General features: G+C 46.0%; 1 protein-coding gene across 1 annotated transcript; it reads left to right on the top strand.

Annotated features, from left to right (window-relative positions):
* Positions 1 to 5,384: 5,384 nt before the first annotated feature.
* LOC135572089 (uncharacterized) lies at positions 5,385 to 7,279 on the top strand. The gene is made up of 2 exons (XM_065019104.1): positions 5,385 to 5,412; positions 5,838 to 7,279. The coding sequence occupies exons 1-2, from the start codon at positions 5,385 to 5,387 to the stop codon at positions 7,277 to 7,279; spliced, it is 1,470 nt and encodes a 489-aa protein (XP_064875176.1).
* Positions 7,280 to 27,659: the final 20,380 nt, after the last annotated feature.

Here is a 27,659-nt window from a genome sequence, read left to right as displayed (position 1 = left end):
GTGGACTGGCTGTTGGAGGGGTCTGAGTTTAAAGGGTCTGAGGGGTCATGTTTTCTCCTGGGAGGGAAGGAGGGAGGATCACTGGAGCTGGTCAGTCAGTCCGAATACAGTTTATATAGTCCAAAACTGATGGTAACACTGCAGAGTCCAGTCACTGAGGCCAAATAGTCCCTGGTCCAGATACACTGGGAGCACTGCCTGGTCTGGTCATTCAGTCTACTGGTAGGGAAGACAACACTGCCTGGTCTGGTCTGGTCATTCAGTCTACTGGTAGGGAAGACAACACTGCCTGGTCTGGTCTGGTCATTCAGTCTACTGGTAGGGAAGACAACACTGCAGGGTCTGGTCTGGTCATTCAGTCTACTGGTAGGGAAGACAACACTGCCTGGTCTGGTCTGGTCATTCAGTCTACTGGTAGGGAAGACAACACTGCAGGGTCTGGTCTGGTCATTCAGTCTACTGGTAGGGAAGACAACACTGCAGGGTCTGGTCTGGTCATTCAGTCTACTGGTAGGGAAGACAACACTGCCTGGTCTGGTCTGGTCATTCAGTCTACTGGTAGGGAAGACAACACTGCCTGGTCTGGTCTGGTCATTCAGTCTACTGGTAGGGAAGACAACACTGCCTGGTCTGGTCTGGTCATTCAGTCTACTGGTAGGGAAGACAACACTGCCTGGTCTGGTCTGGTCATTCAGTCTACTGGTAGGGAAGACAACACTGCCTGGTCTGGTCTGGTCATGCAGTCTACTGGTAGGGAAGACAACACTGCCTGGTCTGGTCTGGTCATTCAGTCTACTGGTAGGGAAGACAACACTGCAGGGTCTGGTCTGGTCATTCAGTCTACTGGTAGGGAAGACAACACTGCAGGGTCTGGTCTGGTCATTCAGTCTACTGGTAGGGAAGACAACACTGCAGGGTCTGGTCTGGTCATTCAGTCTACTGGTAGGGAAGACAACACTGCAGGGTCTGGTCTGGTCATTCAGTCTACTGGTAGGGAAGACAACACTGCAGGGTCTGGTCTGGTCATTCAGTCTACTGGTAGGGAAGACAACACTGCAGGGTCTGGTCTGGTCATTCAGTCTACTGGTAGGGAAGACAACACTGCAGGGTCTGTCAGTCAGCTGGGAAGTCCAGATACCTGCAGTGGGAGAAAGAACAGATGGAACATTCTCAGTGATAACATAGAGGAGAGAGGTCAGGGGTCAAGTGAAAGACAAATACTACGACGACCAGAGTAAAACATGAGTCTAATATGGGTTGTTAGCTCTCTGATTCTGCAGGAGGCTACGACGAACTGAGGGAGGTTCATAGATAGCCTGGTCCTCTGAAGGAGGCTACAACTAACTGAGGGAGGTGCATAGATAGCCTGGTCCTCTGGAGGAGGTTACAGCTAACTGAGGGAGGTTCATAGATAGCGTGGTCCTCTGGAGGAGGTTACAACTAACTGAGGGAGGTTCATAGATAGCCTGGTCCTCTGGAGGAGGTTACAGCTAACTGAGGGAGGTTCATAGATAGCCTGGTCCTCTGGAGGAGGTAACAGCTAACTGAGGGAGGTTCATAGATAGCCTGGTCCTCTGGAGGAGGTTACAACTAACTGAGGGAGGTTCATAGATAGCCTGGTCCTCTGGAGGAGGTTACAGCTAACTGAGGGAGGTTCATAGATAGCCTGGTCCTCTGGAGGAGGTAACAGCTAACTGAGGGAGGTTCATAGATAGCCTGGTCCTCTGGAGGAGGCTACAACTAACTGAGGGAGGTTCATAGATAGCCTGGTCCTCTGGAGGAGGCTTCAACTAACTGAGGGAGGTTCATAGATAGCCTGGTCCTCTGGAGGAGGTAACAGCCAACTGAGGGAGGTTCATAGATAGCTGTTACCTCCTCCAGAGGACCAGGCTAACTGAGGGAGGTTCATAGATAGTTGTAGCCTCCTCCAGAGGACCAGGCTAACTGAGGGAGGTGCATAGATAGTCTGGTCCTCTGGAGGAGGCTACAACTAACTGAGGGAGGTTCATAGATAGCCTGGTCCTCTGGAGGAGGTACAACTAACTGAGGGAGATTCATAGATAGCCTGGTCCTCTGGAGGAGGCTACAACTAACTGAGGGAGGTTCATAGATAGCCTGGTCCTCTGGAGGAGGTAACAGCCAACTGAGGGAGGGGCATAGATAGCCTGGTCCTCTGGAGGAGGTAACAGCCAACTGAGGGAGGTACATAGATAGCATGGTCCTCTGGAGGAGGCTACAACTAACTGAGGGAGGTGCATAGATAGCCTGGTCCTCTGGAGGAGGTAACAGCCAACTGAGGGAGGTGCATAGATAGCCTGGTCCTCTGGAGGAGGTAACAGCCAACTGAGGGAGGTGCATAGATAGCCTGGTCCTCTGGAGGAGGCTACAACTAACTGAGGGAGGTGCATAGATAGCCTGGTCCTCTGGAGGAGGTAACAGCCAACTGAGGGAGGTGCATAGATAGCCTGGTCCTCTGGAGGAGGCTACAACTAACTGAGGGAGGTTCATAGATAGCCTGGTCCTCTGGAGGAGGTAACAGCTAACTGAGGGAGGTGCATAGATAGCCTGGTCCTCTGGAGGAGGTAACAGCTAACTGAGGGAGGTTCATAGATAGCCTGGTCCTCTGGAGGAGGTTACAGCTAACTGAGGGAGGTTCATAGATAGCCTGGTCCTCTGGAGGAGGCTACAACTAACTGAGGGAGGTTCATAGATAGCCTGGTCCTCTGGAGGAGGTTACAACTAACTGAGGGAGGTGCATAGATAGCCTGGTCCTCTGGAGGAGGTAACAGCCAACTGAGGGAGGTGCATAGATAGCCTGGTCCTCTGGAGGAGGCTACAACTAACTGAGGGAGGTTCATAGATAGCCTGGTCCTCTGGAGGAGGTAACAGCCAACTGAGGGAGGTGCATAGATAGCTCTGGAGGAGGTAACAGCTAACTGAGGGAGGTGCATAGATAGCCTGGTCCTCTGGAGGAGGTAACATCTAACTGAGGGAGATCCATAGATAGCCTGGTCCTCTGGAGGAGGTTACAGCTAACTGAGGGAGGTTCATAGATAGCCTGGTCCTCTGGAGGAGGTTACAACTAACTGAGGGAGGTTCATAGATAGCCTGGTCCTCTGGAGGAGGTAACAGCCAACTGAGGGAGGTGCATAGATAGCCTGGTCCTCTGGAGGAGGCTACAACTAACTGAGGGAGGTTCATAGATAGCCTGGTCCTCTGGAGGAGGTAACAGCTAACTGAGGGAGGTTCATAGATAGCCTGGTCCTCTGGAGGAGGTAACAGCTAACTTAGGGAGGTCCATAGATAGCCTTGGCTTCTCAATATACACCCTGATATACAACATTACTCACCTCCCTCTCTCTGGTCTATCTCTCTGTCTGTCTCAGGTCTGTCTTTCATTCTCTCTCTCTGTTGGTCTCTTTCTCCCTCCCTCCCTCCCTACCTTCCTTCCTCTCTCTCTCTCTCTCTCTCTCTCTCTCTCTCCCTCTCTCTGTTTATCTCTCTCTGTGTACCTGCAATAATGTGCTCTTCATTCTAGGTTGTAATTTGTGGAAGTCTATATAAATCATGACCGGTGGGCATCTCTCCTATAGTTCCCTACCGTCCGGGTTTATGGTCTATGTGTGTGTGTGTCTATAATTCATAATCAGTGGGCATCCCTCCTCACTGTGTGTTTATAGGAGAGGGCTTGAGGAGAGAGATATACTGCTGCCTGGCGCACACTGTTTACTGTCTGTGTGTCCTGTGTCTCCACCACACAACCAGAACACTGGTTACTGTCTGTGTGTCCTGTGTCTCCACCACACAACCAGAACACTGGTTACTGTCTGTGTGTCCTGTGTCTCCACCACACAACCAGAACACCGGTTACTGTCTGTGTGTCCTGTGTCTCCACCACACAACCAGAACACAAAAGTTACAAAAGTTACTTTAAATATCCAATCTGAAACAGTTTTAAAGTAACTTTAAATATCCAATCTAAAACAGTTTTAAAGTCACTTTAAATATCCAAACTAAAACAGTTTTAAAGTCACTTTAAATATCCAAACTAAAACAGTTTTAAAGTCACTTTAAATATCCAAACTAAAACAGTTTTAAAGTCACTTTAAATATCCAAACTAAAACAGTTTTAAAGTCACTTTAAATATCCAAACTAAAACAGTTTTAAAGTCACTTTAAATATCCAAACTAAAACAGTTTTAAAGTCACTTTAAATATCCAAACTAAAACAGTTTTAAAGTCACTTTAAATATCCAAACTAAAACAGTTTTAAAGTAACTTTAAATATCCAATCTAAAACTATAGGGGATAGGGGCTCTATATAGGGGATAGGGGCACTATATAGAGGATAGGGGCTCTATATAGGGGATAGGGGCACTATATAGGGGACAGGGCACTATATAGGGGATAGGGGCACTATATAGGGGACAGGGGCACTATATAGGGGATAGGGGCACTATATAGGGGATAGGGGCACTATATAGGGGACAGGGCACTATATAGGGGATAGGGGCACTATATAGGGGACAGGGGCACTATATAGGGGATAGGGGCACTATATAGGGGACAGGGGCACTATATAGGGGATAGGGGCACTATATAGGGGATAGGGGCACTATATAGGGGATAGGGGCACTATATAGGGAACAGGGGCACTATATAGGGGATAGGTGCCCTATATAGGGGATAGGTGCCCTATATAGGTGATAGGTGCCCTATATATGGGATAGGTGCCCTATATAGGGGATAGGTGCCATATATAGGGGACAGGGGCACTATATAGGGGACAGGTGCACTATATAGGGGATAGGTGCACTATATAGGGGATAGGGGCACTATATAGGGGACAGGTGCACTATATAGGGGATAGGTGCACTATATAGGGGACAGGTGCACTATATAGGTGACAGGTGCACTATATAGGGGACAGGTGCACGGTTATTTTGTCTGTATTTAATTGCCTTCCTTATTCTTCTTCTTCCCAATTGTCCTGTAATCCCGCGGCCACCGTTTCTCAGTAAAGTATTATGTTAATCCTCAACCACTGATTCCACGTCTCTTCTATTCTCTGCACCTGGGTCCAACCTCACCACTTCCCAATAGGGTGCCATTTGGGACTCACAAAACACAGCGTGAACAAGGCTCCTTGATTATTTGCACAAGGGAAAAACTCTATAGATGGTCTCTAAATAGAATCTATTAATTGAAATTCAGCGCACATACCATGCAGTGTACTCACCATCCTCCTGCCAGGGAGCTCGCTCAATAGCTCATGATGCCAAATTACATGTACACCTTGAATTATGTGCAAGTTTGAGGGTGTTCTTGGACCGGGTGTTTGGGGAAACAGAATCATAACTGGCTCAAAAAACAAGCAAATACGGATGCATCCCAAACCGTACCCTATGCCATGTACACTTCACCACTTTGGTAGGACCCATTACCTGATATGACCTATTACCTGATATGACCCATTACCTGATATGATCTATTACCTGATATGACCTATTATCTGATATGATCTATTATCTGATATGATATGATATGATCTGTGATCTGATATGATCTATTATCTGATATGATCTATTATCTGATATGATATGATCTGTGATCTGATATGATCTATTATCTGATATGATCTATTATCTGATATGATCTGATATGATCTATTATCTGATATGATCTGATATGATCTATTATCTGATATTATATAATATGATCTGTGATCTGATATGATCTATACTCTGATATTAGGGGTGAGCTAAGTTATCTACCCTCTTAGCACCTCATCCCTCTTAGCCTCAGCCTCCAACATTCCCAGCCTCCAACCCTCCCAGCCTCAGCCTCCAACCCTCCCAACCTCCAACCCTCCCAGCCTCCAATCCTCCCAGCCTCCAACCCTCCCAGCCTCAGCCTCCAACCCTCCCAGCCTCCAACCCTCCCAGCCTCCAACCTGCCCAGCACCTCATCTCTCTCAGCCTCCAACCCTCCAACCCTCCCAGCCTACAACCCTCCCAGCATCTCAACCCTCCCAGCCTCCAACCCTGCAGCCTCCAACCCTCCCAGCCTCCAACCCTCCCAGCCTCCAATCCTCCCAGCCTCCAACCTGCCCAGCACCTCATCTCTCCCAGCCTCAGCCTCCAACCCTCCCAGCCTCCAACCCTCCCAGCACCTCAACCCTCCCAGCCTCCAACCCTCCCAGCACCTCAACCCTCCCAGCACCTCAACCCTCCCAGCCTCCAACACTCCAGCCTCCAACCCTCCCAGCTTCCAACACTCCCAGCACCTGATCCCTCCCAACCTCAGTCTGCAACACTCCCAGCACCTGATCCCTCCCAGCCTCAGCCTCCAACCCTCCCAGCCTCAGCCTCCAACACTCCCAGCACCTGATCCCTCCCAGACTCAGCTTTCAACCCTCCCAGCCTCAGCCTCCAACCCTCCCAGCCTCAGCCTCCATCCCTCCCAGCCTCAGCCTCCAACCCTCCCAGCCTCAGCCTCCATCCCTCCCAGCCTCAGCCTCCAACCCTCCCAGCCTCAGCCTCCAACCCTCCCAGCCTCAGCTTCCAACCCACCCACCCAGCTTCAGCTTCCAACCCTCCCAGCACCTCTTCCCTCCCAGGCTCAGCCTTCAACCCTCCCAGCCTCAGCCTCCAACCCTCCCAGCCTCAGCCTCCATCCCTCCCAGCCTCAGCCTCCAACCATCCCAGCCTCAGCCTCCAACCCTCCCAGCCTCAGCTTCCAACCCACCCACCCAGCCTCAGCTTCCAACCCTCCCAGCACCTCTTCCCTCCCAGTCTCAGCCTTCAACCCTCCCAGACTCAGCCTCCAACCCTCCCAGCCCCAGCCTCCATCCCTCCCAGCCTCCAACCCTCCCAGCCTCAGCCTCCAACCCTCCCAGCACCTCTTCCTCCCAGCCTCAGCCTTCAACCCTCCCAGCCTCAGCCTCCAACCCTCCCAGCCTCAGCTTCCAACCCACCCAGCCTCAGCCTTCAACCCTCCCAGCCTCAGCCTCCAACCCACCCACCCACCCAGCCTCAGCCTCCAACCTCCCAGCCTCAGCTTCCAACCCACCCACCCACCCACCCAGCCTCAGCCTTCAACCCTCCCAGCCTCAGCCTCCAACCCTCCCAGTCTCAGCTTCCAACCCACCCAGCCTCAGGCTTCAACCCTCCCAGCCTCAGCCTCCAACCCACCCACCCTCAGCCTCCAACCCTCCCAGCCTCAGCTCCAGGGGAGACCAACACAGATACAATGGAAGGCCAGAAGGAATTCAGACTGAAATATGGAATCAGAAGCCTGCATGTGCCTGGGTCAGAAATAAGGCTTGTCGATTAATACATCTATCTGGGTTGGTGGGTTTGTGTTTATTATGCAGGCTATACTAAGATTGGGACCAGAACAACTGCCTTCCTACACTTAGCATTATAAAACAACCTTCCTTCGTCCTCAGCTTTAATCACTCTTTGTCAACGTGTCGCTGTCAGCAGACATATGGTAATAGCAGACGGACAGACAGACAGACAGACAGGGGGATAGACAGGGAGACAGACAGACAGACAGACAGACAGACAGACAGACAGACAGACAGACAGACAGACAGACAGACAGACAGACAGACAGACAGACAGACGGACAGACAGGGGGACAGACAGGGGGATAGACAGGGGGATAGACAGACAGACAGGGGGATAGACAGACAGACAGACAGACAGACAGGGGGATAGACAGACAGACAGACAGACAGACAGACAGGGGGATAGACAGACAGACAGACAGACAGGGGGATAGACAGGGGGATAGACAGACAGACAGGGGGATAGACAGACAGACAGACAGACAGACAGACAGACAGACAGACAGACAGGGGGATAGACGGACGGACGGACGGACGGACGGACGGACGGACAGACAGACAGACAGACAGGGGGATAGACAGGGGGATAGACAGACAGACAGGGGATAGACAGACAGACAGACAGACAGACAGACAGACAGACAGACAGGGGGATAGACAGACAGACAGACAGACAGACAGACAGACAGACAGACAGACAGACAGGGGGATAGACAGACAGACAGACAGACAGGGGGATAGACAGGGAGACAGACGAGGGGGATAGACAGACATACAGGGGGATAGACAGACAGACAGACAGACAGACAGACAGACAGACAGACAGACAGACAGGGGATAGACAGACAGACGGACGGACGGACGGACAGACAGACAGACAGACAGGGGGATAGACAGGGAGACAGACGAGGACAGACAGACAGGGGGACAGACAGACAGACAGGGGGATAGACAGACAGACAGGGGGATAGACAGGGAGACAGACGAGGACAGACAGACAGACAGACAGACAGACAGACAGACAGACAGACAGGGGGATAGACAGGGAGACAGACGAGGGGGATAGACAGGGAGACAGACGAGGGGGATAGACATGGAGACAGACAGGGGGATAGACAGACAGACAGACAGACAGGGGGATAGACAGACAGACAGACAGGGGGATAGAGACAGGGAGACAGGGGGACAGACGAGGGACAGATAGATAGACAGGGGGAGACAGACGACAGGGGGACAGACAGACAGGGGGATAGACAGGGGACAGACAGACAGACAGGGGGATAGACAGACAGACAGACGAGGGGGATAGACAGGGAGACAGACGAGGACAGACAGACAGGGGGATAGACAGACAGACAGACAGACAGGGGGATAGACAGGGAGACAGACGAGGGGGATAGACAGGGAGACAGACGAGGACAGACAGACAGACGAGGACAGACAGACAGACAGGGGGATAGACAGGGAGACAGACGAGGACAGACAGACAGACAGGGGGATAGACAGGGAGACAGACGAGGACAGACAGACGAGGGGACAGAGAATGGGTGCTATCTCAAGTATTTGGTGCTTAGTAATTGTCTCCAAGGCTTTTTCTAAAGAGCAGGCGTTTGTCTGCAATAATCTGTAACCAGCCATGAACCAACACAACAAACTACTAGTAAAATGTATGTCTCTCTCTCTCTCTCTCTCTCTCTCTCTCTCTCTCTCTCTCTCTCTCTCTCTCTCTGGTAAAATGTATGTATCTCTCTCTCTCAACTAGTAAAATGTATGTATGTATCTCTCTCTCTCTCTCTCTCTCTCTCTCTCAACTGGTAAAATGTATGTCTCTCTCTCTCTCTCTCTCTCTCTCTCTCTCTCTCAACTAGTAAAATGTATGTATCTCTCTCTCAACTAGTAAAATGTATCTCTCTCTCCTCAACTAGGAAAATGTATGTATCTCTTTCTCAACTAGTAAAATGTATGTCTCTCTCGCTCTCTCAACTAGTAAAATGTATGTATCTCTCTCTCTCTCTCTCAACTAGTAAAATGTATGTATCTCTCTCTCTCTCTCTCAACTAGTAAAATGTATGTATCTCTCTCTCAACTAGTAAAATGTATGTCTCTCTCGCTCTCTCAACTAGTAAAACGTATGTCTCTCTCTCAACTAGTAAAATGTATGCATCTCTCTCTCAACTAGTAAAATGTATGTATCTCTCTCTCTCTCAACTAGTAAAATGTATGTATCTCTCTCTCTCTCTCTCAACTAGTAAAATGTATGTATCTCTCTCTCAACTAGTAAAATGTATGTCTCTCTCGCTCTCTCAACTAGTAAAACGTATGTCTCTCTCTCAACTAGTAAAATGTATGTATCTCTCTCTCTCTCTCTCTCAACTAGTAAAATGTATGTCTCTCTCTCAACTAGTAAAATGTATGTCTCTCTCTCTCTCTCTCTCTCTCTCTCTCTCTCAACTAGTAAAATGTATGTCTCTCTCTCTCTCTCTCTCTCTCTCTCTCTCTCAACTAGTAAAATGTATGTCTCTCTCTCAACTAGTAAAATGTATCTCTCTCTCTCTCTCTCTCTCAACTAGTAAAATGTATGTATCTCTCTCTCTCTCAACTAGTAAAATGTATGTCTCTCTCTCTCTCTCTCTCTCTCTCTCTCTCTCAACTAGTAAAATGTATGTATCTCTCTCTCTCTCTCTCAACTAGTAAAATGTATGTATCTCTCTCTCTCTCTCTCTCTCTCTCAACTAGTAAAATGTATGTCTCTCTCTCTCTCTCTCTCAACTAGTAAAATGTATGTCTCTCTCTCTCTCTCTCAACTAGTAAAATGTATGTCTCTCTCTCTCTCTCTCTCTCTCAACTAGTAAAATGTATGTATCTCTCTCTCTCTCTCTCTCTCAACTAGTAAAATGTATGTATCTCTCTCTCTCTCTCTCAACTAGTAAAATGTATGTCTCTCTCTCTCTCTCTCTCAACTAGTAAAATGTATGTCTCTCTCTCTCTCTCTCTCAACTAGTAAAATGTATGTCTCTCTCTCTCTCTCTCTCTCTCTCAACTAGTAAAATGTATGTCTCTTTCTCTCTCTCTCAACTAGTAAAATGTATTTATCTCTCTCTCTCTCTCTCAACTAGTAAAATGTATGTCTCTCTCTCTCTCAACTAGTAAAACGTATGCATCTCTCTCTCTCTCAACTAGTAAAACGTATGCATCTCTCTCTCTCTCAACTAGTAAAACGTATGCATCTCTCTCTCTCTCAACTAGTAAAACGTATGCATCTCTCTCTCTCTCAACTAGTAAAACGTATGCATCTCTCTCTCTCTCAACTAGTAAAATGTATGCATCTCTCTCTCAACTAGTAAAATGTATGCATCTCTCTCTCTCTCAACTAGTAAAATGTATGCATCTCTCTCTCAACTAGTAAAATGTATGTATCTCTCTCTCTCTCAACTAGTAAAATGTATGCATCTCTCTCTCAACTAGTAAAATGTATGCATCTCTCTCTCTCTCAACTAGTAAAATGTATGCATCTCTCTCTCAACTAGTAAAATGTATGTATCTCTCTCTCTCTCAACTAGTAAAATGTATGCATCTCTCTCTCAACTAGTAAAATGTATGCATCTCTCTCTCAACTAGTAAAATGTATGCATCTCTCTCTCAACTAGTAAAATGTATGCATCTCTCTCTCAACTAGTAAAATGTATGTCTCTCTCTCTCTCAACTAGTAAAATGTATGCATCTCTCTCTCAACTAGTAAAATGTATGCATCTCTCTCTCAACTAGTAAAATGTATGTCTCTCTCTCTCTCAACTAGTAAAACGTATGCATCTCTCTCTCTCTCAACTAGTAAAATGTATGTCTCTCTCTCTCTCAACTAGTAAAATGTATGTCTCTCTCTCTCTCAACTAGTAAAATGTATGTCTCTCTCTCTCTCAACTAGTAAAATGTATGTCTCTCTCAACTAGTAAAATGTATGCTCTCTCTCTCTCAACTAGTAAAATGTATGCTATAGACTTTGACGTAAATCTCACGATTTATATACGACATTAAAAGTCAACTCACCATCGTAGATTTAATGACAACGTGATTCATGATTTAATGACAACGTGATTCATGATTTAATGACAACGTGATTCATGATTTAATGACAACGTGATTCATGATTTAATGACAACGTCTATCATTGTGTGTTTTAGGGCTTGAGGCTATATGGTTGTTATTTCATTATGCCTCAGTAGCCACTATTTACCCAAGACAGTGCTGATACATTGAATCAGAATCAATCACGCTGCATCATTGAACCGGGAGGTGATGAACTTTTGAATAATTCACCTATTAACCGTGACACCGTCCCTCTTTGATCATCACATTACCAAGACAAATCTTTAATCATGTCAATGCTTCAAATCAGTTCAATAAAAACTGTACAGGTAAACTGCATACATCTTCCACACGTTCAATTACTCACCTTTCCCCCGTCTTAGTCGCAGGCTCCTTGGTAAACGAGTCTTCAAATGAGATGTTGCACGGAAACAAGTGGAAATCCTGAAGCTCCTCCTAAAGCAGAGAGCGGAGTGAAGCACGCATATGCTGCGTGTGCTCTCTCTCCTTTTATTTCTCTCTCTCTCTCTCCCCCTCTCGCTCTCTCCTTTTATTTCTCTCTCTCTCTCTCCCCCTCTCTCTCTCTCCTTTTATTTCTCTCTCTCTCCCCCTCTCTCTCTCTCCTTTTATTTCTCTCTCTCTCTCTCCTTTTATTTCTCTCTCTCCTTTTATTTCTCTCTCTCTCCCCCTCTCACTCTCTCCTTTTATTTCTCTCTCTCTCTCTCCTTTTATTTCTCTTCTCCTTTTATTTCTATTTATTTTCGCTCTCTCCTTTTATTCTCTCTCTCGCTCTCTCCTTTTATTTCTCTCTCTCCTTTTATTTCCTTCTCTCCTTTTATTTATTTTTCTCTCTCTCTCCTTTTATTTCTCTCTCTCCTTTTATTTCTCTCTCTCTCTTTTATTTCTCTCTCTCTCCTCTCTCCTTTTTATTTCTCTCTCTCTCCTTTCCCCATTTCTTTCTCTCTCATTCCCCCTCTCCATTTCTCTCTCTCTCTCTCTCTCTCTCTCTCCTTTTATTTCTCTCTCCTTTTATTTCTCTCTCTCTCCTTTTATTTCTCTCTCTCTCTCTCCTTTTATTTCTCTCTCTCTCCTTTTATTTCTCTCTCTCTCCTTTTATTTCTCTCTCTCTCTCCTTTTATTTCTCTCTCTCCTTTATTTCTCTCTCTCTCTCCTTTTATTTCTCTCTCTCTCCTTTCTCTCTCTCTCCTTTTATTTCTCTCTCCTTTTATTTCTCTCTCTCTCTCCATTTCTTTCTCTCTCTCTCCTTTCCCTCTCTCTCCTTTCTCTCTCTCTCCTTTTATTTCTCTCTCTCTCCTTTTATTTCTCTCTCTCTCCTTTCTCTCTCTCTCCTTTTATTTCTCTCTCTCCTTTTATTTCTCTCTCTCCCCCTCTCTCCATTTCTTTCTCTCTCTCTCCTTTCTCTCTCTCTCGCTCTCTCTCTCTCTAATTTCTCTCTCTCCCTCTCTCTCCATTTCTTTCTCTCTCTCTCTCTCCTTTTATTTCTCTCTCCCTCTCTCCCCATTTCTTTCTCTCTCTTTCTCTCTCTCCTTTCTCTCCCTCTCTCTCCATTTCTCTCTCTCTCTCTCCTTTTATTCTCTCTATCTTGCCTTTTCTTTCTTTCTCTCTCTCCTTTCTCTCTCTCTCTCTCCTTTCTCTCTCCTTTTATTTCTCTCTCTCCATTTCTTTCTCTCGCTCTCCTTTCTCTCTCTCTCTCTCCTTTTATTTCTCCTTTTATTTCTCTCTCTCTCTCCATTTCTTTCTCTCGGTCTCCTTTTATTTCTCTCTCTACATTTCTCCCTCTCTCTCCATTTCTTTCTCTCGCTCTCCTTTCTCTCTCTCTCTCTCCTTTTATTTCTCTCTCTCTCTCCATTTCTTTCTCTCTGTCTCCTTTTATTTCTCTCTCTACATTTCTCTCTCTCTCTCATTTCTCTCTCTCTTTCCTTTTATTTCTCTCTCTACATTTCTCTCTCTCTCTCCTTTCTATCTCTCTCTCCTTTTACTTCTATCTCTCCTTTTCTTTCTCCCCCCCTCTCTCCTTTTCTTTCTCTCTCTCTCCCTCTCTCTCTCTCCATTTCTTTATCTCTCTCAACTTAAGGAACACACACAGACCTTGTATATAGTGGATAGATTGCCCTGACTGTTTAACAATGATACATTATTTTCCTAATGATTTTAATCATGAACCTAAAGCAAATGCATGTCAAACCAAATTATGCCAAATGCTTCTTTCAATGCTAGTTCTCTCTCTCGCTCTCCCTCTCCCTCACGTTTGCCCTTGCTGGTGTTTTCATCATGTCAGATCCAGAAGGAAACACCAAAGTGGTCAACTGTTTTTCCATTACTGTGGTTGATGCATAATTGTGTAAAGTGGATACTAGCACCAAAACAGGATCGTTTCTAGAATTGTTTGTGTCACCAAAGCTAGGGAATCTCGACCCTGCAAATCTCTGATCAAAATAGTCACCAGACCAGTACATTGTAATATAAGAATATCATAAAGACATCGTGAGCTCTGAGAAGATCACGAAAACAGAGTTAGCTCTCAGGAGATCACGAAAACAGAGTTAGCTCTCAGGAGATCACGAAAACAGAGGTAGCTCTCAGGAGATCACGACAACAGAGTCAGCTCTCAGGAGATCACGAAGACAGAGTCAGCTCTCAGGAGATCACGAAAACAGAGTCAGCTCTCAGGAGATCACGGAGACAGAGTCAGCTCTCAGGAGATCATGAAAACAGAGTCAGCTCTCAGGAGATCACGAAAACAGAGTCAACTCTCAGGAGATCACGAAAACAGAGTTAGCTCTCAGGAGATCACGAAGACAGAGTCAGCTCTCAGGAGATCACGGAGACAGAGTCAGCTCTCAGGAGATCACGAAAACAGAGTCAGCTCTCAGGAGATCACGGAGACAGAGTCAGCTCTCAGGAGATCACAGAGACAGAGTCAGCTCTCAGGAGATCACGAAGACCGAGTCAGCTCTCAGGAGATCACGGAGACAGAGTCAGCTCTCAGGAGATCACGAAGACAGAGTCAGCTCTCAGGAGATCACGAAGACAGAGTCAGCTCTCAGGAGATCACGAAAACAGAGTCAGCTCTCAGGAGACAGAGTCAGCTCTCAGGAGATCACGAAAACAGAGTCAGCTCTCAGGAGATCACGGAAACAGAGTCAGCTCTCAGGAGATCACGGAGACAGAGTCAGCTCTCAGGAGATCACGAAAACAGAGTCAGCTCTCAGGAGATCACGAAGACAGAGTCAGCCACATAAAAAGAGAAAGATACATTGATTAATGAGCATGAATCCTACATGGCACCTTTATTATCTCTGTAGTACAGAGCCTTGGTCAAAAAGTAGTGCACTACATAGGGAATAGGGTGCATTTTGGAGACCGGATATATCAGATGTTGGTGTTATCCACCTCACCTTCACATATTCAGAATGGGTCCGGTGTCTACATCACAACATGTGTGGGTGTTTAATTCCCTGAAACAAGGCTGCACCTAGTAGTGTTCTGAGATGTAATAATAGCCCTTGGTGGAATAACATATGTTCCAAATGGCACCCTATTCCCTATGGGCTCTGGTCAAAATGGCACCCTATTCCCTATGGGATCTGGTCAAAATGGCACCCTATTCCCTATGGGCTCTGGTCAAAATGGCACCCTATTCCCTATGGGATCTGGTCAAAATGGCACCCTATTCCCTATGGGATCTGGTCAAAATGGCACCCTATTCCCTATGGGATCTGGTCAAAATGGCACCCTATTCCCTATGGGATCTGGTCAAAATGGCACCCTATTCCCTATGGGATCTGGTCAAAATGGCACCCTATTCCCTATGGGATCTGGTCAAAATGGCACCCTATTCCCTATGGGATCTGGTCAAAATGGCACCCTATTCTCTATGGACTCTGGTCAAAATGGAACCCTATTCCCTATGGGATCTGGTCAAAATGGCACCCTATTCCCTATGGGATCTGGTCAAAATGGCACCCTATTCCCTATGGGATCTGGTCAAAATGGCACCCTATTCCCTATGGGATCTGGTCAAAATGGCACCCTATTCCCTATGGGATCTGGTCAAAATGGCACTCTATTCCCTATGGGATCTGGTCAAAATGGCACCCTATTCCCTATGGGATCTGGTCAAAATGGCACCATATTCCCTATGGGATCTGGACGATATGGCACCCTATTCCCTATGGGATCTGGTCAAAATGGCACCCTATTCCCTATGGGATCTGGTCAAAATGGCACCCTATTCCCTATGGGCTCTGGTCAAAATGGCACCCTATTCCCTATGGGCTCTGGTCAAAATGGCACCCTATTCCCTATGGGATCTGGTCAAAATGGCACCCTATTCCCTATGGGATCTGGTCAAAATGGCACCCTATTCCCTATGGGATCTGGTCAAATGGCACCCTATTCCCTATGGGATCTGGTCAAAATGGCACCCTATTCCCTATGGGATCTGGTCAAAATGGCACCCTATTCCCTATGGGATCTGGTCAAAATGGCACCCTATTCCCTATGGGATCTGGTCAAAATGGCACCCTATTCCCTATGGGATCTGGTCAAAATGGCACCCTATTCCCTATGGGATCTGGTCAAAATGGCACCCTATTCCCTATGGGATCTGGTCAAAATGGCACCCTATTCCCTATGGGATCTGGTCAAAATGGCACCCTATTCCCTATGGGATCTGGTCAAAATGGCACCCTATTCCCTATGGGATCTGGTCAAAATGGCACCCTATTCCCTATGGGATCTGGTCAAAATGGCACCCTATTCCCTATGGGATCTGGTCAAAATGGCACCCTATTCCCTATGGGATCTGGTCAAAATGGCACCCTATTCCCTATGGGATCTGGTCAAAATGGCACCCTATTCCCTATGGGATCTGGTCAAAATGGCACCCTATTCCCTATGGGATCTGGTCAAAATGGCACCCTATTCCCTATGGGATCTGGTCAAAATGGCACCCTATTCCCTATGGGATCTGGTCAAAATGGCACCCTATTCCCTATGGGATCTGGTCAAAATGGCACCCTATTCCCTATGGGATCTGGTCAAAATGGCACCCTATTCCCTATGGGATCTGGTCAAAATGGCACCCTATTCCCTATGGGATCTGGTCAAAATGGCACCCTATTCCCTATGGGATCTGGTCAAAATGGCACCCTATTCCCTATGGGATCTGGTCAAAATGGCACCCTATTCCCTATGGGATCTGGTCAAAATGGCACCCTATTCCCTATGGGATCTGGTCAAAATGGCACCCTATTCCCTATGGGATCTGGTCAAAATGGCACCCTATTCCCTATGGGATCTGGTCAAAATGGCACCCTATTCCCTATGGGATCTGGTCAAAATGGCACCCTATTCCCTATGGGATCTGGTCAAAATGGCACCCTATTCCCTATGGGATCTGGTCAAAATGGCACCCTATTCCCTATGGGATCTGGTCAAAATGGCACCCTATTCCCTATGGGATCTGGTCAAAATGGCACCCTATTCCCTATGGGATCTGGTCAAAATGGCACCCTATTCCCTATGGGCTCTGGTCAAAATGGCACCCCTATTCCCTATGGGCTCTGGTCAAAATGGCACCCTATTCCCTATGGGATCTGGTCAAAATGGCACCCTATTCCCTATGGGATCTGGTCAAAATGGCACCCTATTCCCTATGGGATCTGGTCAAAATGGCACCCTATTCCCTATGGGATCTGGTCAAAATGGCACCCTATTCCCTATGGGATCTGGTCAAAATGGCACCCTATTCCCTATGGGATCTGGTCAAAATGGCACCCTATTCCCTATGGGCTCTGGTCAAAATGGCACCCTATTCCCTATGGGATCTGGTCAAAATGGCACCCTATTCCCTATGGGATCTGGTCAAAATGTCAAAATGGCACCCTATTCCCTATGGGATCTGGTCAAAATGGCACCCTATTCCCTATGGGATCTGGTCAAATGGCACCCTATTCCCTATGGGATCTGGTCAAAATGGCACCCTATTCCCTATGGGATCTGGTCAAAATGGCACCCTATTCCCTATGGGATCTGGTCAAAATGGCACCCTATTCCCTATGGGATCTGGTCAAAATGGCACCCTATTCCCTATGGGATCTGGTCAAAATGGCACCCTATTCCCTATGGGATCTGGTCAAAATGGCACCCTATTCCCTATGGAATCTCCTCCGGCGCTGTTGTATTCGTACTTGCACAACTCAATTCGCTGTTTGAAAACTGTTTTCTGCCACTCCCAAAATATGTAATTTGTGGATAATTGACCCTCTTTCTGGCAAGCCTGGCCTGCTGAGGAGTGATATACTCCATCCTAGCTGGAGGGGTGCTCTCATCTTATCTATCAACAACCCCTCTAGCTCCAGAATGAGATAGGGTGGAGGCTAGGCAGCAGGCTGTTAGCCAGGCTGTTAGCCAGCCTGCCATCTTAGTGGAGTTTGCCCCTAGCACAGTCAGTGTAGTCAGCTCAGTTTCCCCCATCAAATTAAATCAAATGATACAACCGCCCCCCAAAAATATATTTTAATTCCCGGTTGTAAGGCAACAAAATAGGAAAAATGCCAAGGGGTTTAAGACTTTTGCAGCCACTGTATGTTGAACATAATAAATGGCTCCCTGTCCTCTGGATGTGTACCAAACTCACTAAAAGTGGCAATAATAAAGCCTCTCCTGAAAAAGCCAAATCTTGACCCGGATATAAATAAAAAATACAAAAGTTTTAGAACACTGTCGTGTCTTTACTCTCATTAAATGAAGACTTTTAGTTTTTATTAAAGATTCTCTGTAATTAGTATTACGCGATTAAACTGATTAATCATGTAACTGTAATTAACGAGGAAGTCGGGGCACCAAGGAAAATATTCAGATCGCAAAGTTATAATTTCCTAATATAACTTTTCAGATATTTTATATCTGATCAATTAGTCTTCAAATTAATGAATTATTTACTTTACCTCATGTTAGTCTCCTTCCAAACTTCATAAATGGTTGGTTATCTGCACGAACCCAGTCTTCACTATGAGTCATCCATACATCAATTGTCTTCAATCATTTATTTATTACTAATTAAGTAATTCACAGAAATGCATAAACAAACAAAGTGAATATGGTTACAAGAAATGATAGGAGAATGTGCCCCTAGTGGGCTAAACCGGCATGGCGGCTTGTTAGACAAAAGGGGAAGTGGGGGTCAGATGAGAAGTCACTACAGAGTGATAATAATAACAATTGAAATGCTAATCCTTTGCACACGAACGCTCACTCATTCGGGAACAATTGCAATCAATATATATATTTACGCTCAGTGTGTCGTCGGGATCTCTGCTGAAAAGTTCGTTTCTGTTGGAGAGTTTCCGTCCTCTCTCTCCCTCTCGCTCTCTGTCGTGGTTAGAGTGGATAGTTCAGAGTGACGTTCATTCATGTCATTATGGATAGGTGTTTCGGCGGTTGTCGTTCTACGCATTCAATGATACCGAATTCCTAGCTGCAGACTAGTAATTAACATCAAAGACTTGTTCTTATTCTGTTGGTATTAATAGTCTAAGAGTTTAACCACGTGGGATGGTTAAAAGATTCAGCAATCGTCTCAAACCTTGGCCCTCTTGTTATCGAAGTAAGCTGGTCTGCAACCTTTGTCCTCTCGTAATTAAGAGAAACATGGTCTCGTGATGGAAAACCCGAGTGGGGGTTTTATTCGGAAGGGCAGAAAAGGGCCTGTCCCAGGATGCCCGACCATAACTGTGCTCATGGGCGGTCCTCTGATTTAGTTAAACTGAAAAAGGAATTGGAGATTCCTCCATTAAACAGTCCAAAATCACATTATATAATTTTACAAACAGTATCATCCTCACTCATTCATCTTATACAACAATTAGATGTAAACCTCATATCTGAGGCTATTGTATAAACAGCGTTATGGTAATGTGGCTGCACCATCTCCCGTGAGCTTCACCAAGTTGTACCAAACGGACCAGTTCGTAGCTGTATTCTTCACCCATCTTTTATACTTTCTCCGGAACATAAATGTTGTTCGGACCTCAAGTTCTGTGAGGTGGAAGAAATTCCTTTGTTCTCTATGAAACTTCAGGATCTTCCCTAGGAATTTACGACCTCTCTGACCACAGCAGCCTGGTTGTAGGAGGCAGAGAGAGGGGGATGGTGCTCCCCGCACCCAAAGAGTGCAACGTCATGACAACACCTACTCATTCAAGGATTTTTCTTTATTTGTACTATTTTCTACAGTGTATAATAATAGTGAAGACATCAAAACTATGAAATAGCACATATGGAATCCTGTAGTAACCAAAAGAAAGTGTTAAAAAAATCTAAATACCTTTTATATTTGAGATTCTTCAAATAGCCACCCTTTGCCTCGATGACAGCTTTGCACACTCTTGGCATTCTCTCACTCTTGGCCCAGGGGTGTGAAGGTAAACGAGAAGGCAATGGAGTGACAAACCACCCTTGCGGTCTCTGCCTGACCTGCCCCCCTTCTCTCCACTGGGATTATCTGACCCTATTACGGGGGCTGAGTCACTGACTTGCTAATCCCTAGGAGGGGTGCCTCACGTCGTGCCAGGCTTTCCCCCCGATATACTCAACCTGAGTGGGTTCAGTCACTGACGTAATCTCCCTTTCTGTCCTTGTGCAGAAGATGGTAGAAGATCTTTGTGGGTTGTACTCAGCCTTGTATCAGGGTAGTAAGTTAGTGGTCTGTTAATATCCCTTTGGTGTGGTCTATGGAAAAGTAACTTTGGATGAGGCACAGTGTTACCTGACCCCCCCGTCTCAGCCTCCAGTATCTGCTGTCTATGTACCGGGGGGCTGGGGTCAGTCTGTCCAATCTGGTGTAATTCTCCTGTCTTATCTGGTGTCATGTGTGATTTTACAAATGCTCCCTCTAATCCCCCCCCCCATGATTTAGGATTACCTGACCTGATGACTCCTGGCTGTCCCCAGTCTACCTGGCCGTGCTGCTGCTCCAGTTTCAACTGTTCTACCTGCGGCTATGGAACCCTGACCTGTTCACCAGACATGCTACCTGTCCCAGACCTGCTGTTTTCAACACTCCAGAGACAGCAGGAGTGGTAGAGATGCTCTTAATGATCGGCTATGGAACCCTGACCTGTTCAGCGGACGTGCTACCTGTCCCAGACCTGCTGTTTTCAACTCTCTCTCACTCCTGAGGTGCTGACCTGTTGCACCCTCTACAACTACTGTGATTATTATGAACGTCTATGAACGTGTGAACATCTTGTAGAACGATCTGGCCTTAATGTCCATGTCCACTTACAATCTCCACCTGGCACGGCCAGAACAGGACTGGTTCCTCTCTAGGTTTCTTCATTCCAGCATTTCTAGGGAGTTTTCTTTAGCCACCGTGCTTCTACATCTACAGCTCAGCGTTTAACAATATAGTGCCCTCCATCACTAAGCTAAGGACCCTGGGATTGAACACCTCCCTCTGCAACTGAATCCAGGACATCATGACGAGCCACCCCCAGGTGGTGAGGATAGGCAGCAACACATCCACCACGCTGATCCTCAAGACGGGGGCCCCTCAGGGGTGCGTGCTTAGTCCCCTCCTGTACTCCCTGTTCACCCACGATTGCGTGGCCGCACATGACTCCGACACCATCATTAAGTTTGCAGACGACACGAAAGTGGTAGGCCTGATCACCAACAAGGATGAGACAGCCTATAGGGAGTAGGTCAGAGACCTGGCAGTGTGGTACCAGGACAACAACCTCTCCCTCAACGATGAGACAGCCTATAGGGAGTAGGTCAGAGACCTGGCAGTGTGGTACCAGGACAACAACCTCTCCCTCAAGGATGAGACAGCCTATAGGGAGTAGGTCAGAGACCTGGCAGTGTGATATTGACTTGATATTTTGTATGTTGGTATTATACATTTCGTATTGTACAGAGCATTCGGAAAGTATTCAGATCCCTTGACTTTTTCAACATTTTGTTAGGTTACAGCTTTATTCTAAAATGGAGTAAATTGTATTTTTCATCAATCTACACATAATACCCCATAATGACAAAGCAAAAACAGATTTTTAGACATTTTTGCAAAAATATAAACCTCCAAAAAACTGAAATATTGGTAAGTTTCCCCTCACTATAGCTGCACTTTTCCACATGGCCAGACTTCTAGTGGTCTTCTCCACATGGCCAGACTTCTAGCGGTCTTCTCCACATGGCCAGACTTCTAGTGGTTTTCTCCACATGGCCAGACTTCTAGTGGTTTTCTCCACATGGCCAGACTTCTAGTTGTTTTCTCCACATGGCCAGACTTCTAGTGGTCTTCTCCACATGGCCAGACTTCTAGTGGTTTTCTCCACATGGCCAGACTTCTAGTGGTTTTCTCCACATGGCCAGACTTCTAGTGGTTTTCTCCACATGGCCAGACTTCTAGTGGTTTTCTCCACATGGCCAGACTTCGAGTGGTTTTCTCCACATGGCCAGACTTCTAGTGGTCTTTTCCACATGGCCAGACTTCTAGCGGTCTTCTCCACATGGCCAGACTTCTAGTGGCATTCTCCACATGGCCAGACTTCTAGTGGTCTTCTCCACATGGCCAGACTTCTAGTGGTCTTCTCCACATGGCCAGACTTCTAGTGGTTTTCTCCACATGGCCAGACTTCTAGTGGTTTTCTCCACATGGCCAGACTTCGAGTGGTTTTCTCCACATGGCCAGACTTCTAGTGGTCTTCTCCACATGGCCAGACTTCTAGCGGTCTTCTCCACATGGCCAGACTTCTAGTGGTTTTCTCCACATGGCCAGACTTCTAGTGGTTTTCTCCACATGGCCAGACTTCTAGTTGTTTTCTCCACATGGCCAGACTTCTAGCGGTCTTCTCCACATGGCCAGACTTCTAGCGGTTTTCTCCACATGGCCAGACTTCTAGTGGTCTTTTCCACATGGCCAGACTTCTAGCGGTCTTCTCCACATGGCCAGACTTCTAGCGGTCTTCTCCACATGGCCAGACTTCTAGTGGCCTTCTCCACATGGCCAGACTTCTAGTGGTCTTCTCCACATGGCCAGACTTCTAGTGGTCTTCTCCACATTGCCAGACTTCTCATGGTCTTCTCCACATGGCCAGACTTCTAGTGTTCTTCTCCACATGGCCAGACCTCTCATGGTCTTCTCCACATGGCCAGACTTCTAGTGGCCTTCTCCACATGGCCAGACTTCTAATGGTCTTCTCCACATGGCCAGACTTCTAGTGGTCTTCTCCACATGGCCAGACTTCTAGCGGTCTTCTCCACATGGCCAGACTTCTAGTGGTTTTCTCCACATGGCCAGACTTCTAGTGGTCTTCTCCACATGGCCAGACTTCTAGTGGTTTTCTCCACATGGCCAGACTTCTAGTGGTCTTCTCCACATGGCCAGACTTCTAGCGGTCTTCTCCACATGGCCAGACTTCTAGCGGTCTTCTCCACATGGCCAGACTTCTAGTGGCCTTCTCCACATGGCCAGACTTCTAGTGGTCTTCTCCACATGGCCAGACTTCTAGTGGTCTTCTCCACATGGCCAGACTTCTCATGGTCTTCTCCACATGGCCAGACTTCTAGTGTTCTTCTCCACATGGCCAGACCTCTAATGGTCTTCTCCACATGGCCAGACTTCTAGTGGCCTTCTCCACATGGCCAGACTTCTAATGGTCTTCTCCACATGGCCAGACTTCTAGTGGTCTTCTCCACATGGCCAGACTTCTAGCGGTCTTCTCCACATGGCCAGACTTCTAGTGGTTTTCTCCACATGGCCAGACTTCTAGTGGTCTTCTCCACATGGCCAGACTTCTAGTGGTTTTCTCCACATGGCCAGACTTCTAGTGGTCTTCTCCACATGGCCAGACTTCTAGTGGTTTTCTCCACATGGCCAGACGTCTAGTGGTCTTCTCCACATGGCCAGACTTCTAGCGGTCTTCTCCACATGGCCAGACTTCTAGTGGTCTTCTCCACATGGCCAGACTTCTAGCGGTCTTCTCCACATGGCCAGACTTCTAGCGGTCTTCTCCACATAGCCAGACTTCTAGCGGTCTTCTCCACATGGCCAGACTTCTAGCTAGCTTAAGTGTAGTCAGTGGCTAGCTAAGACAGAGAACGGGGACGGAAGAAATTCAACACTTTTATTCAATTTGTTTAAATACAGCACATGGATTCATTGTGGATTGGAGGTTTCCGATCGCGCTGGTGAATGCTAGCTAACAGCGTCGGCTAGAGATGACGTGCTTCCTGCAGGAAGTTGGAAGGGAGGAAGTTGTTTTTTCTTGCTGAGGTCTTCTCTGTTGTTAATTAGCATTTAGCATTTTTGAGAGTAAATTGAGGTAAATATATGAATACGTTGATTATCCTTGTCATTGACTTCTTCAATCGAACCATTCCGTATTGTGTTTGATGTTTGCGAAAACACAGTGGAAATCTCCATGTTTCTAGTTAATCGTTGGTATTTTTCAGGTAGTACAATAATGTAGAAGCCTCTCTCTTTTTAAACAATATAACATTTATCCGATGTGCTCACCAGAGATGTAAATTGTAAACAATTCTAGCCGTTAGGTTGCTAAACAATTTTTTTGTTTTCTGTCAGGCAACCTGTAATTAGATTGGTTATATTATATTTTGTTTCATAAAGCTGCCTAAAATGTTGGTCTTGATTTACGGACAATATTCCTTTCATTTGTATTTATCAAAATGCCACTCTTTACTTTTCTGTTTTGAATTGCATTTATCAACCATTTCTGTAGTTTAAAACGATTCAATAGAACACGGGCAAATATTTATTTATGCTTCTAATATGTAGACATGTCTCTTTCATGCATTTTTGTGTTACATTTTCAATACTGCCATTTTGAATGATTCAAATCTGCCTTATGGAAGGATGTTGACATTGGTCATACTAGGACTGAAATGGCGAAGAAAACACCACCCACACCAGTATCTACAGCAGGAGTTTTTTTGTGAACTAATAAACAAATTTCTCGCTGTCTGTCCTGTATGTTAGCCATTTAGGCTATCAATGTATCACCACCGGCCAAGCACATCAATCCAGAGCTATTATATTTATATTTATTCAAACTTCCCGCCGTGTTTGTGGTGCAACCGGACCCAATGTAACAAGAACAAACATAACCTTTCGCAAAATAAATTGTCTTTATTGCGATCGGACTACACACTGGCTCTAGAAGAGGTAATATAGCTCCTGTCGTAATCTTTTATTCAGATAGCCGCCATATTTAAAGTGCTCTACCTTCGAACAATATAACTATTTTACAGCTCAACTGTTGTCAATGCAATAGATCACGCAGCTACAGGTGAAGTTCGGTTTATTATGCCAGTATTAATCATTACACTCTTCACAGACTTATATTGTCAAAAAAAAACAGTGTTGCACAAGTCTTACAGGCTCTCTCATATTTAATGATATCTTCAGTTCATCATAGTCACAATTGTATCCTAGATAACTTAGAAACTAGATAAAAAAGAAACGTCCTCTTGCTGTCAACTGCGTTTATTTTCAGCAAACGTAACATGTGTCAATATTTGTATGAACATAACAAGATTCAACAACTGAAACGTAAACTAAACAAGTTCCACAGACATGTGACTAACAGAAATTGAATAATGTGTCCCTGAACAAAGAGGGGGGGGGGTTAAAATCAAAAGTAACAGTCAGTATCTGGTGTGGCCACCAGCTGCATTAAGTACTGCAGTGCATCTCCTCCTCATGGACTGCACTAGATTTGCCAGTTCTTGCTGTTAGATGTTACCCCACACTTCCACCAAGGCACCTGCAAGTTCCCTGACATTTCTGGGGGGAATGGCTCTAGCCCTCACCCACCGATCCAACAGGTCCCAGATGTGCTCAATGGGATTGAGATTTGGGCTCTTCGCTGGCCATGGCAGAGCACTGACATTCCTGTCTTTCAGGAAATCACACACACAATGAGCCTACAGAAAGGGTACCACATGAGGGAGGAGGCTGTCTTCCCTGTAACGCACAGCATTGAGATTGCCTGCAGTGACAACAAGCTCAGTCCGATGATGCTGTGACACACCGCCCCAGACCATGACGGACCCTCCACCTCCAAATCGATCCCGCTCCAGAGTACAGGCCTCGGTGTAATGCTCATTCCTTCGACGATAAACGTGACCATCCCCCCTGGTGAGACAAAACTGTGACTAATCAGAAAAGAGCACTTTTTGCCAGTCCTGTCTGGTCCATCAACAGTGAGTTTGTGCCCTCAGTCCAGCCTCTCAGCCCATATATGATGTTGTTGCCGGTGATGTCTGGTGAGGACCTGCCTTTACAACAGGCCTACAAGCCCTCAGTCCAGCCTCTCTCAGCCTATTGCGGACAGTCTGAGCACTGATGGATGGGTTGTGCTTTCCTGGTGTAACTCAGGCAGTTGTTGTTGCCATCCTGTACCTGTCCCGCAGGTGTGATGTTCTGATGTGCTGATCCTGTGCAGGTGTTGTTACACGTGGTCTGCCACTGTGAGGACGATCAGCTGTCCATTCTGTCTCCCTGTAGCACTGTTTTAGGCCTCTTACAGTACGGACATTGCAATTTATTGCCCTGGCCACATCTGCAGTACTCATGCCTTCTTGCCTAAGGTACATTCACACAGATGAGCAGGGACCCCTGTTTTTCAGAGTCAGTAGAAAGGCCTCTTTAGTGTCCTACATTTTCATAACTGTGACCTTAATTGCCTACCGTCTGTAAGCTGTTCGTGTCTTAATGACCGTTCCACAGAGGTGCATGTTCATTAATTGTTTATGGTTAATTGAACAAGTATGGGAAACAGTGTTAAAACCCTTTACAATGAAGATATTTGGATTTGTATTAATTATCTTTGAAAGACAGTTTCTTTTTTGTTGTTGAGTGTGCATAGTTTTTTTCCCTTGAAAATTAATAAAGCTAATTTCATGTGGCACTTACACAATGCATGACTTCCTGTGGTGATGTCAAACAGGAAATGAAACCTTGATGTTGGATGAGAAATTAAAACGTTACTTTCCTTTTATATTTAAGGTCAGTGCCACAACTACTTCTGGAACAAAGTCACCGAGACTTTAGAAGTCCTTTGGAAATAATTGTTACATGTCTTCAAGGCAAGAACTGTGAACAGCATGAGCGCCTGACAAAAGACCTCATTCAACATCAAGGTTTCGTTTCCTGTTTGACATCACACAGGAAGTCAGCAGGAACATTGGAGAGCAGACAGACAGTCATGCAGGGATTTGATCAAAGACTGTGAGCTGAAGCCAGACTTCTGGAAAGCTCTCAATCTCAAGTAGATCTGAGAACATCAACCATACAGTAAGTGTGCTTCTTGATTAGAAGGTGTTTGCTTGGACGCAGGTTCTACCCAAGATTTCAGAACTTCCAAATAAATCTGTTGCACAAATTGTATATGAGGAACTAGTGGTGTGGATCAGCAAACTGAAATTACACAATAAAACATAAAACATAAAAACGATCTGCTTGACAGACAGACAGACAGGGGGGTAGGCCGTCATTTTGAATAATAATTTGTTCTTTAACTGACTTACCAAGTTAAATAAAGGTTAAATAAAATAAAAACTATAAACAATGTAAGAAAGGGGAAAGAACACATAGTACTGTAACCAATGACAACGTAGACTCGTATCTTTTAGAACGTTTCATTCCTTGTCGCATGTATTTATTTTAACTGAAAATATTCTGTGTACCTGTTTTTTTTAGATAAAATTTTAATATAATTTAATTTGTGAAATTACTTTTATATACAATGATACGTCCCATTAACATCCTTCCTGCTTTTTCTGTCTGAAACTTTGTATAGAAATAGGTTTTATGGGCTGTGATCTGTACAACGTAACAACCGCTACAGCCGAGCTATAACAACACCGTGTCAGAGAAGTAACAACACCGTGTCAGAGCTAGTAACAACACCGTGTCAGAGCTGTAACAACACCGTGTCAGAGCGGTAACAACACCGTGTCAGAGCTGTAACAACACCGTGTCAGAGCGGTAACAACACCGTGTCAGAGCGGTAACAACACCGTGTCAGAGCAGTAACAACACCGTGTCAGAGCTGTAACAACACCGTGTCAGAGCGGTAACAGAGAGCAGTAACAACACCGGTCAAGCTGTAACACACCGTGTGTAACAGAGAGAAGTAACAACACCGTGTCAGAGCTATAACAACAC

Source organism: Oncorhynchus nerka, linkage group LG6 (genome assembly GCF_034236695.1).
Source record: "Oncorhynchus nerka isolate Pitt River linkage group LG6, Oner_Uvic_2.0, whole genome shotgun sequence".
In the NCBI taxonomy this organism is placed as follows: domain Eukaryota; kingdom Metazoa; phylum Chordata; class Actinopteri; order Salmoniformes; family Salmonidae; genus Oncorhynchus; species Oncorhynchus nerka.
This window is presented reverse-complemented; position numbering and strand designations above follow the sequence as displayed.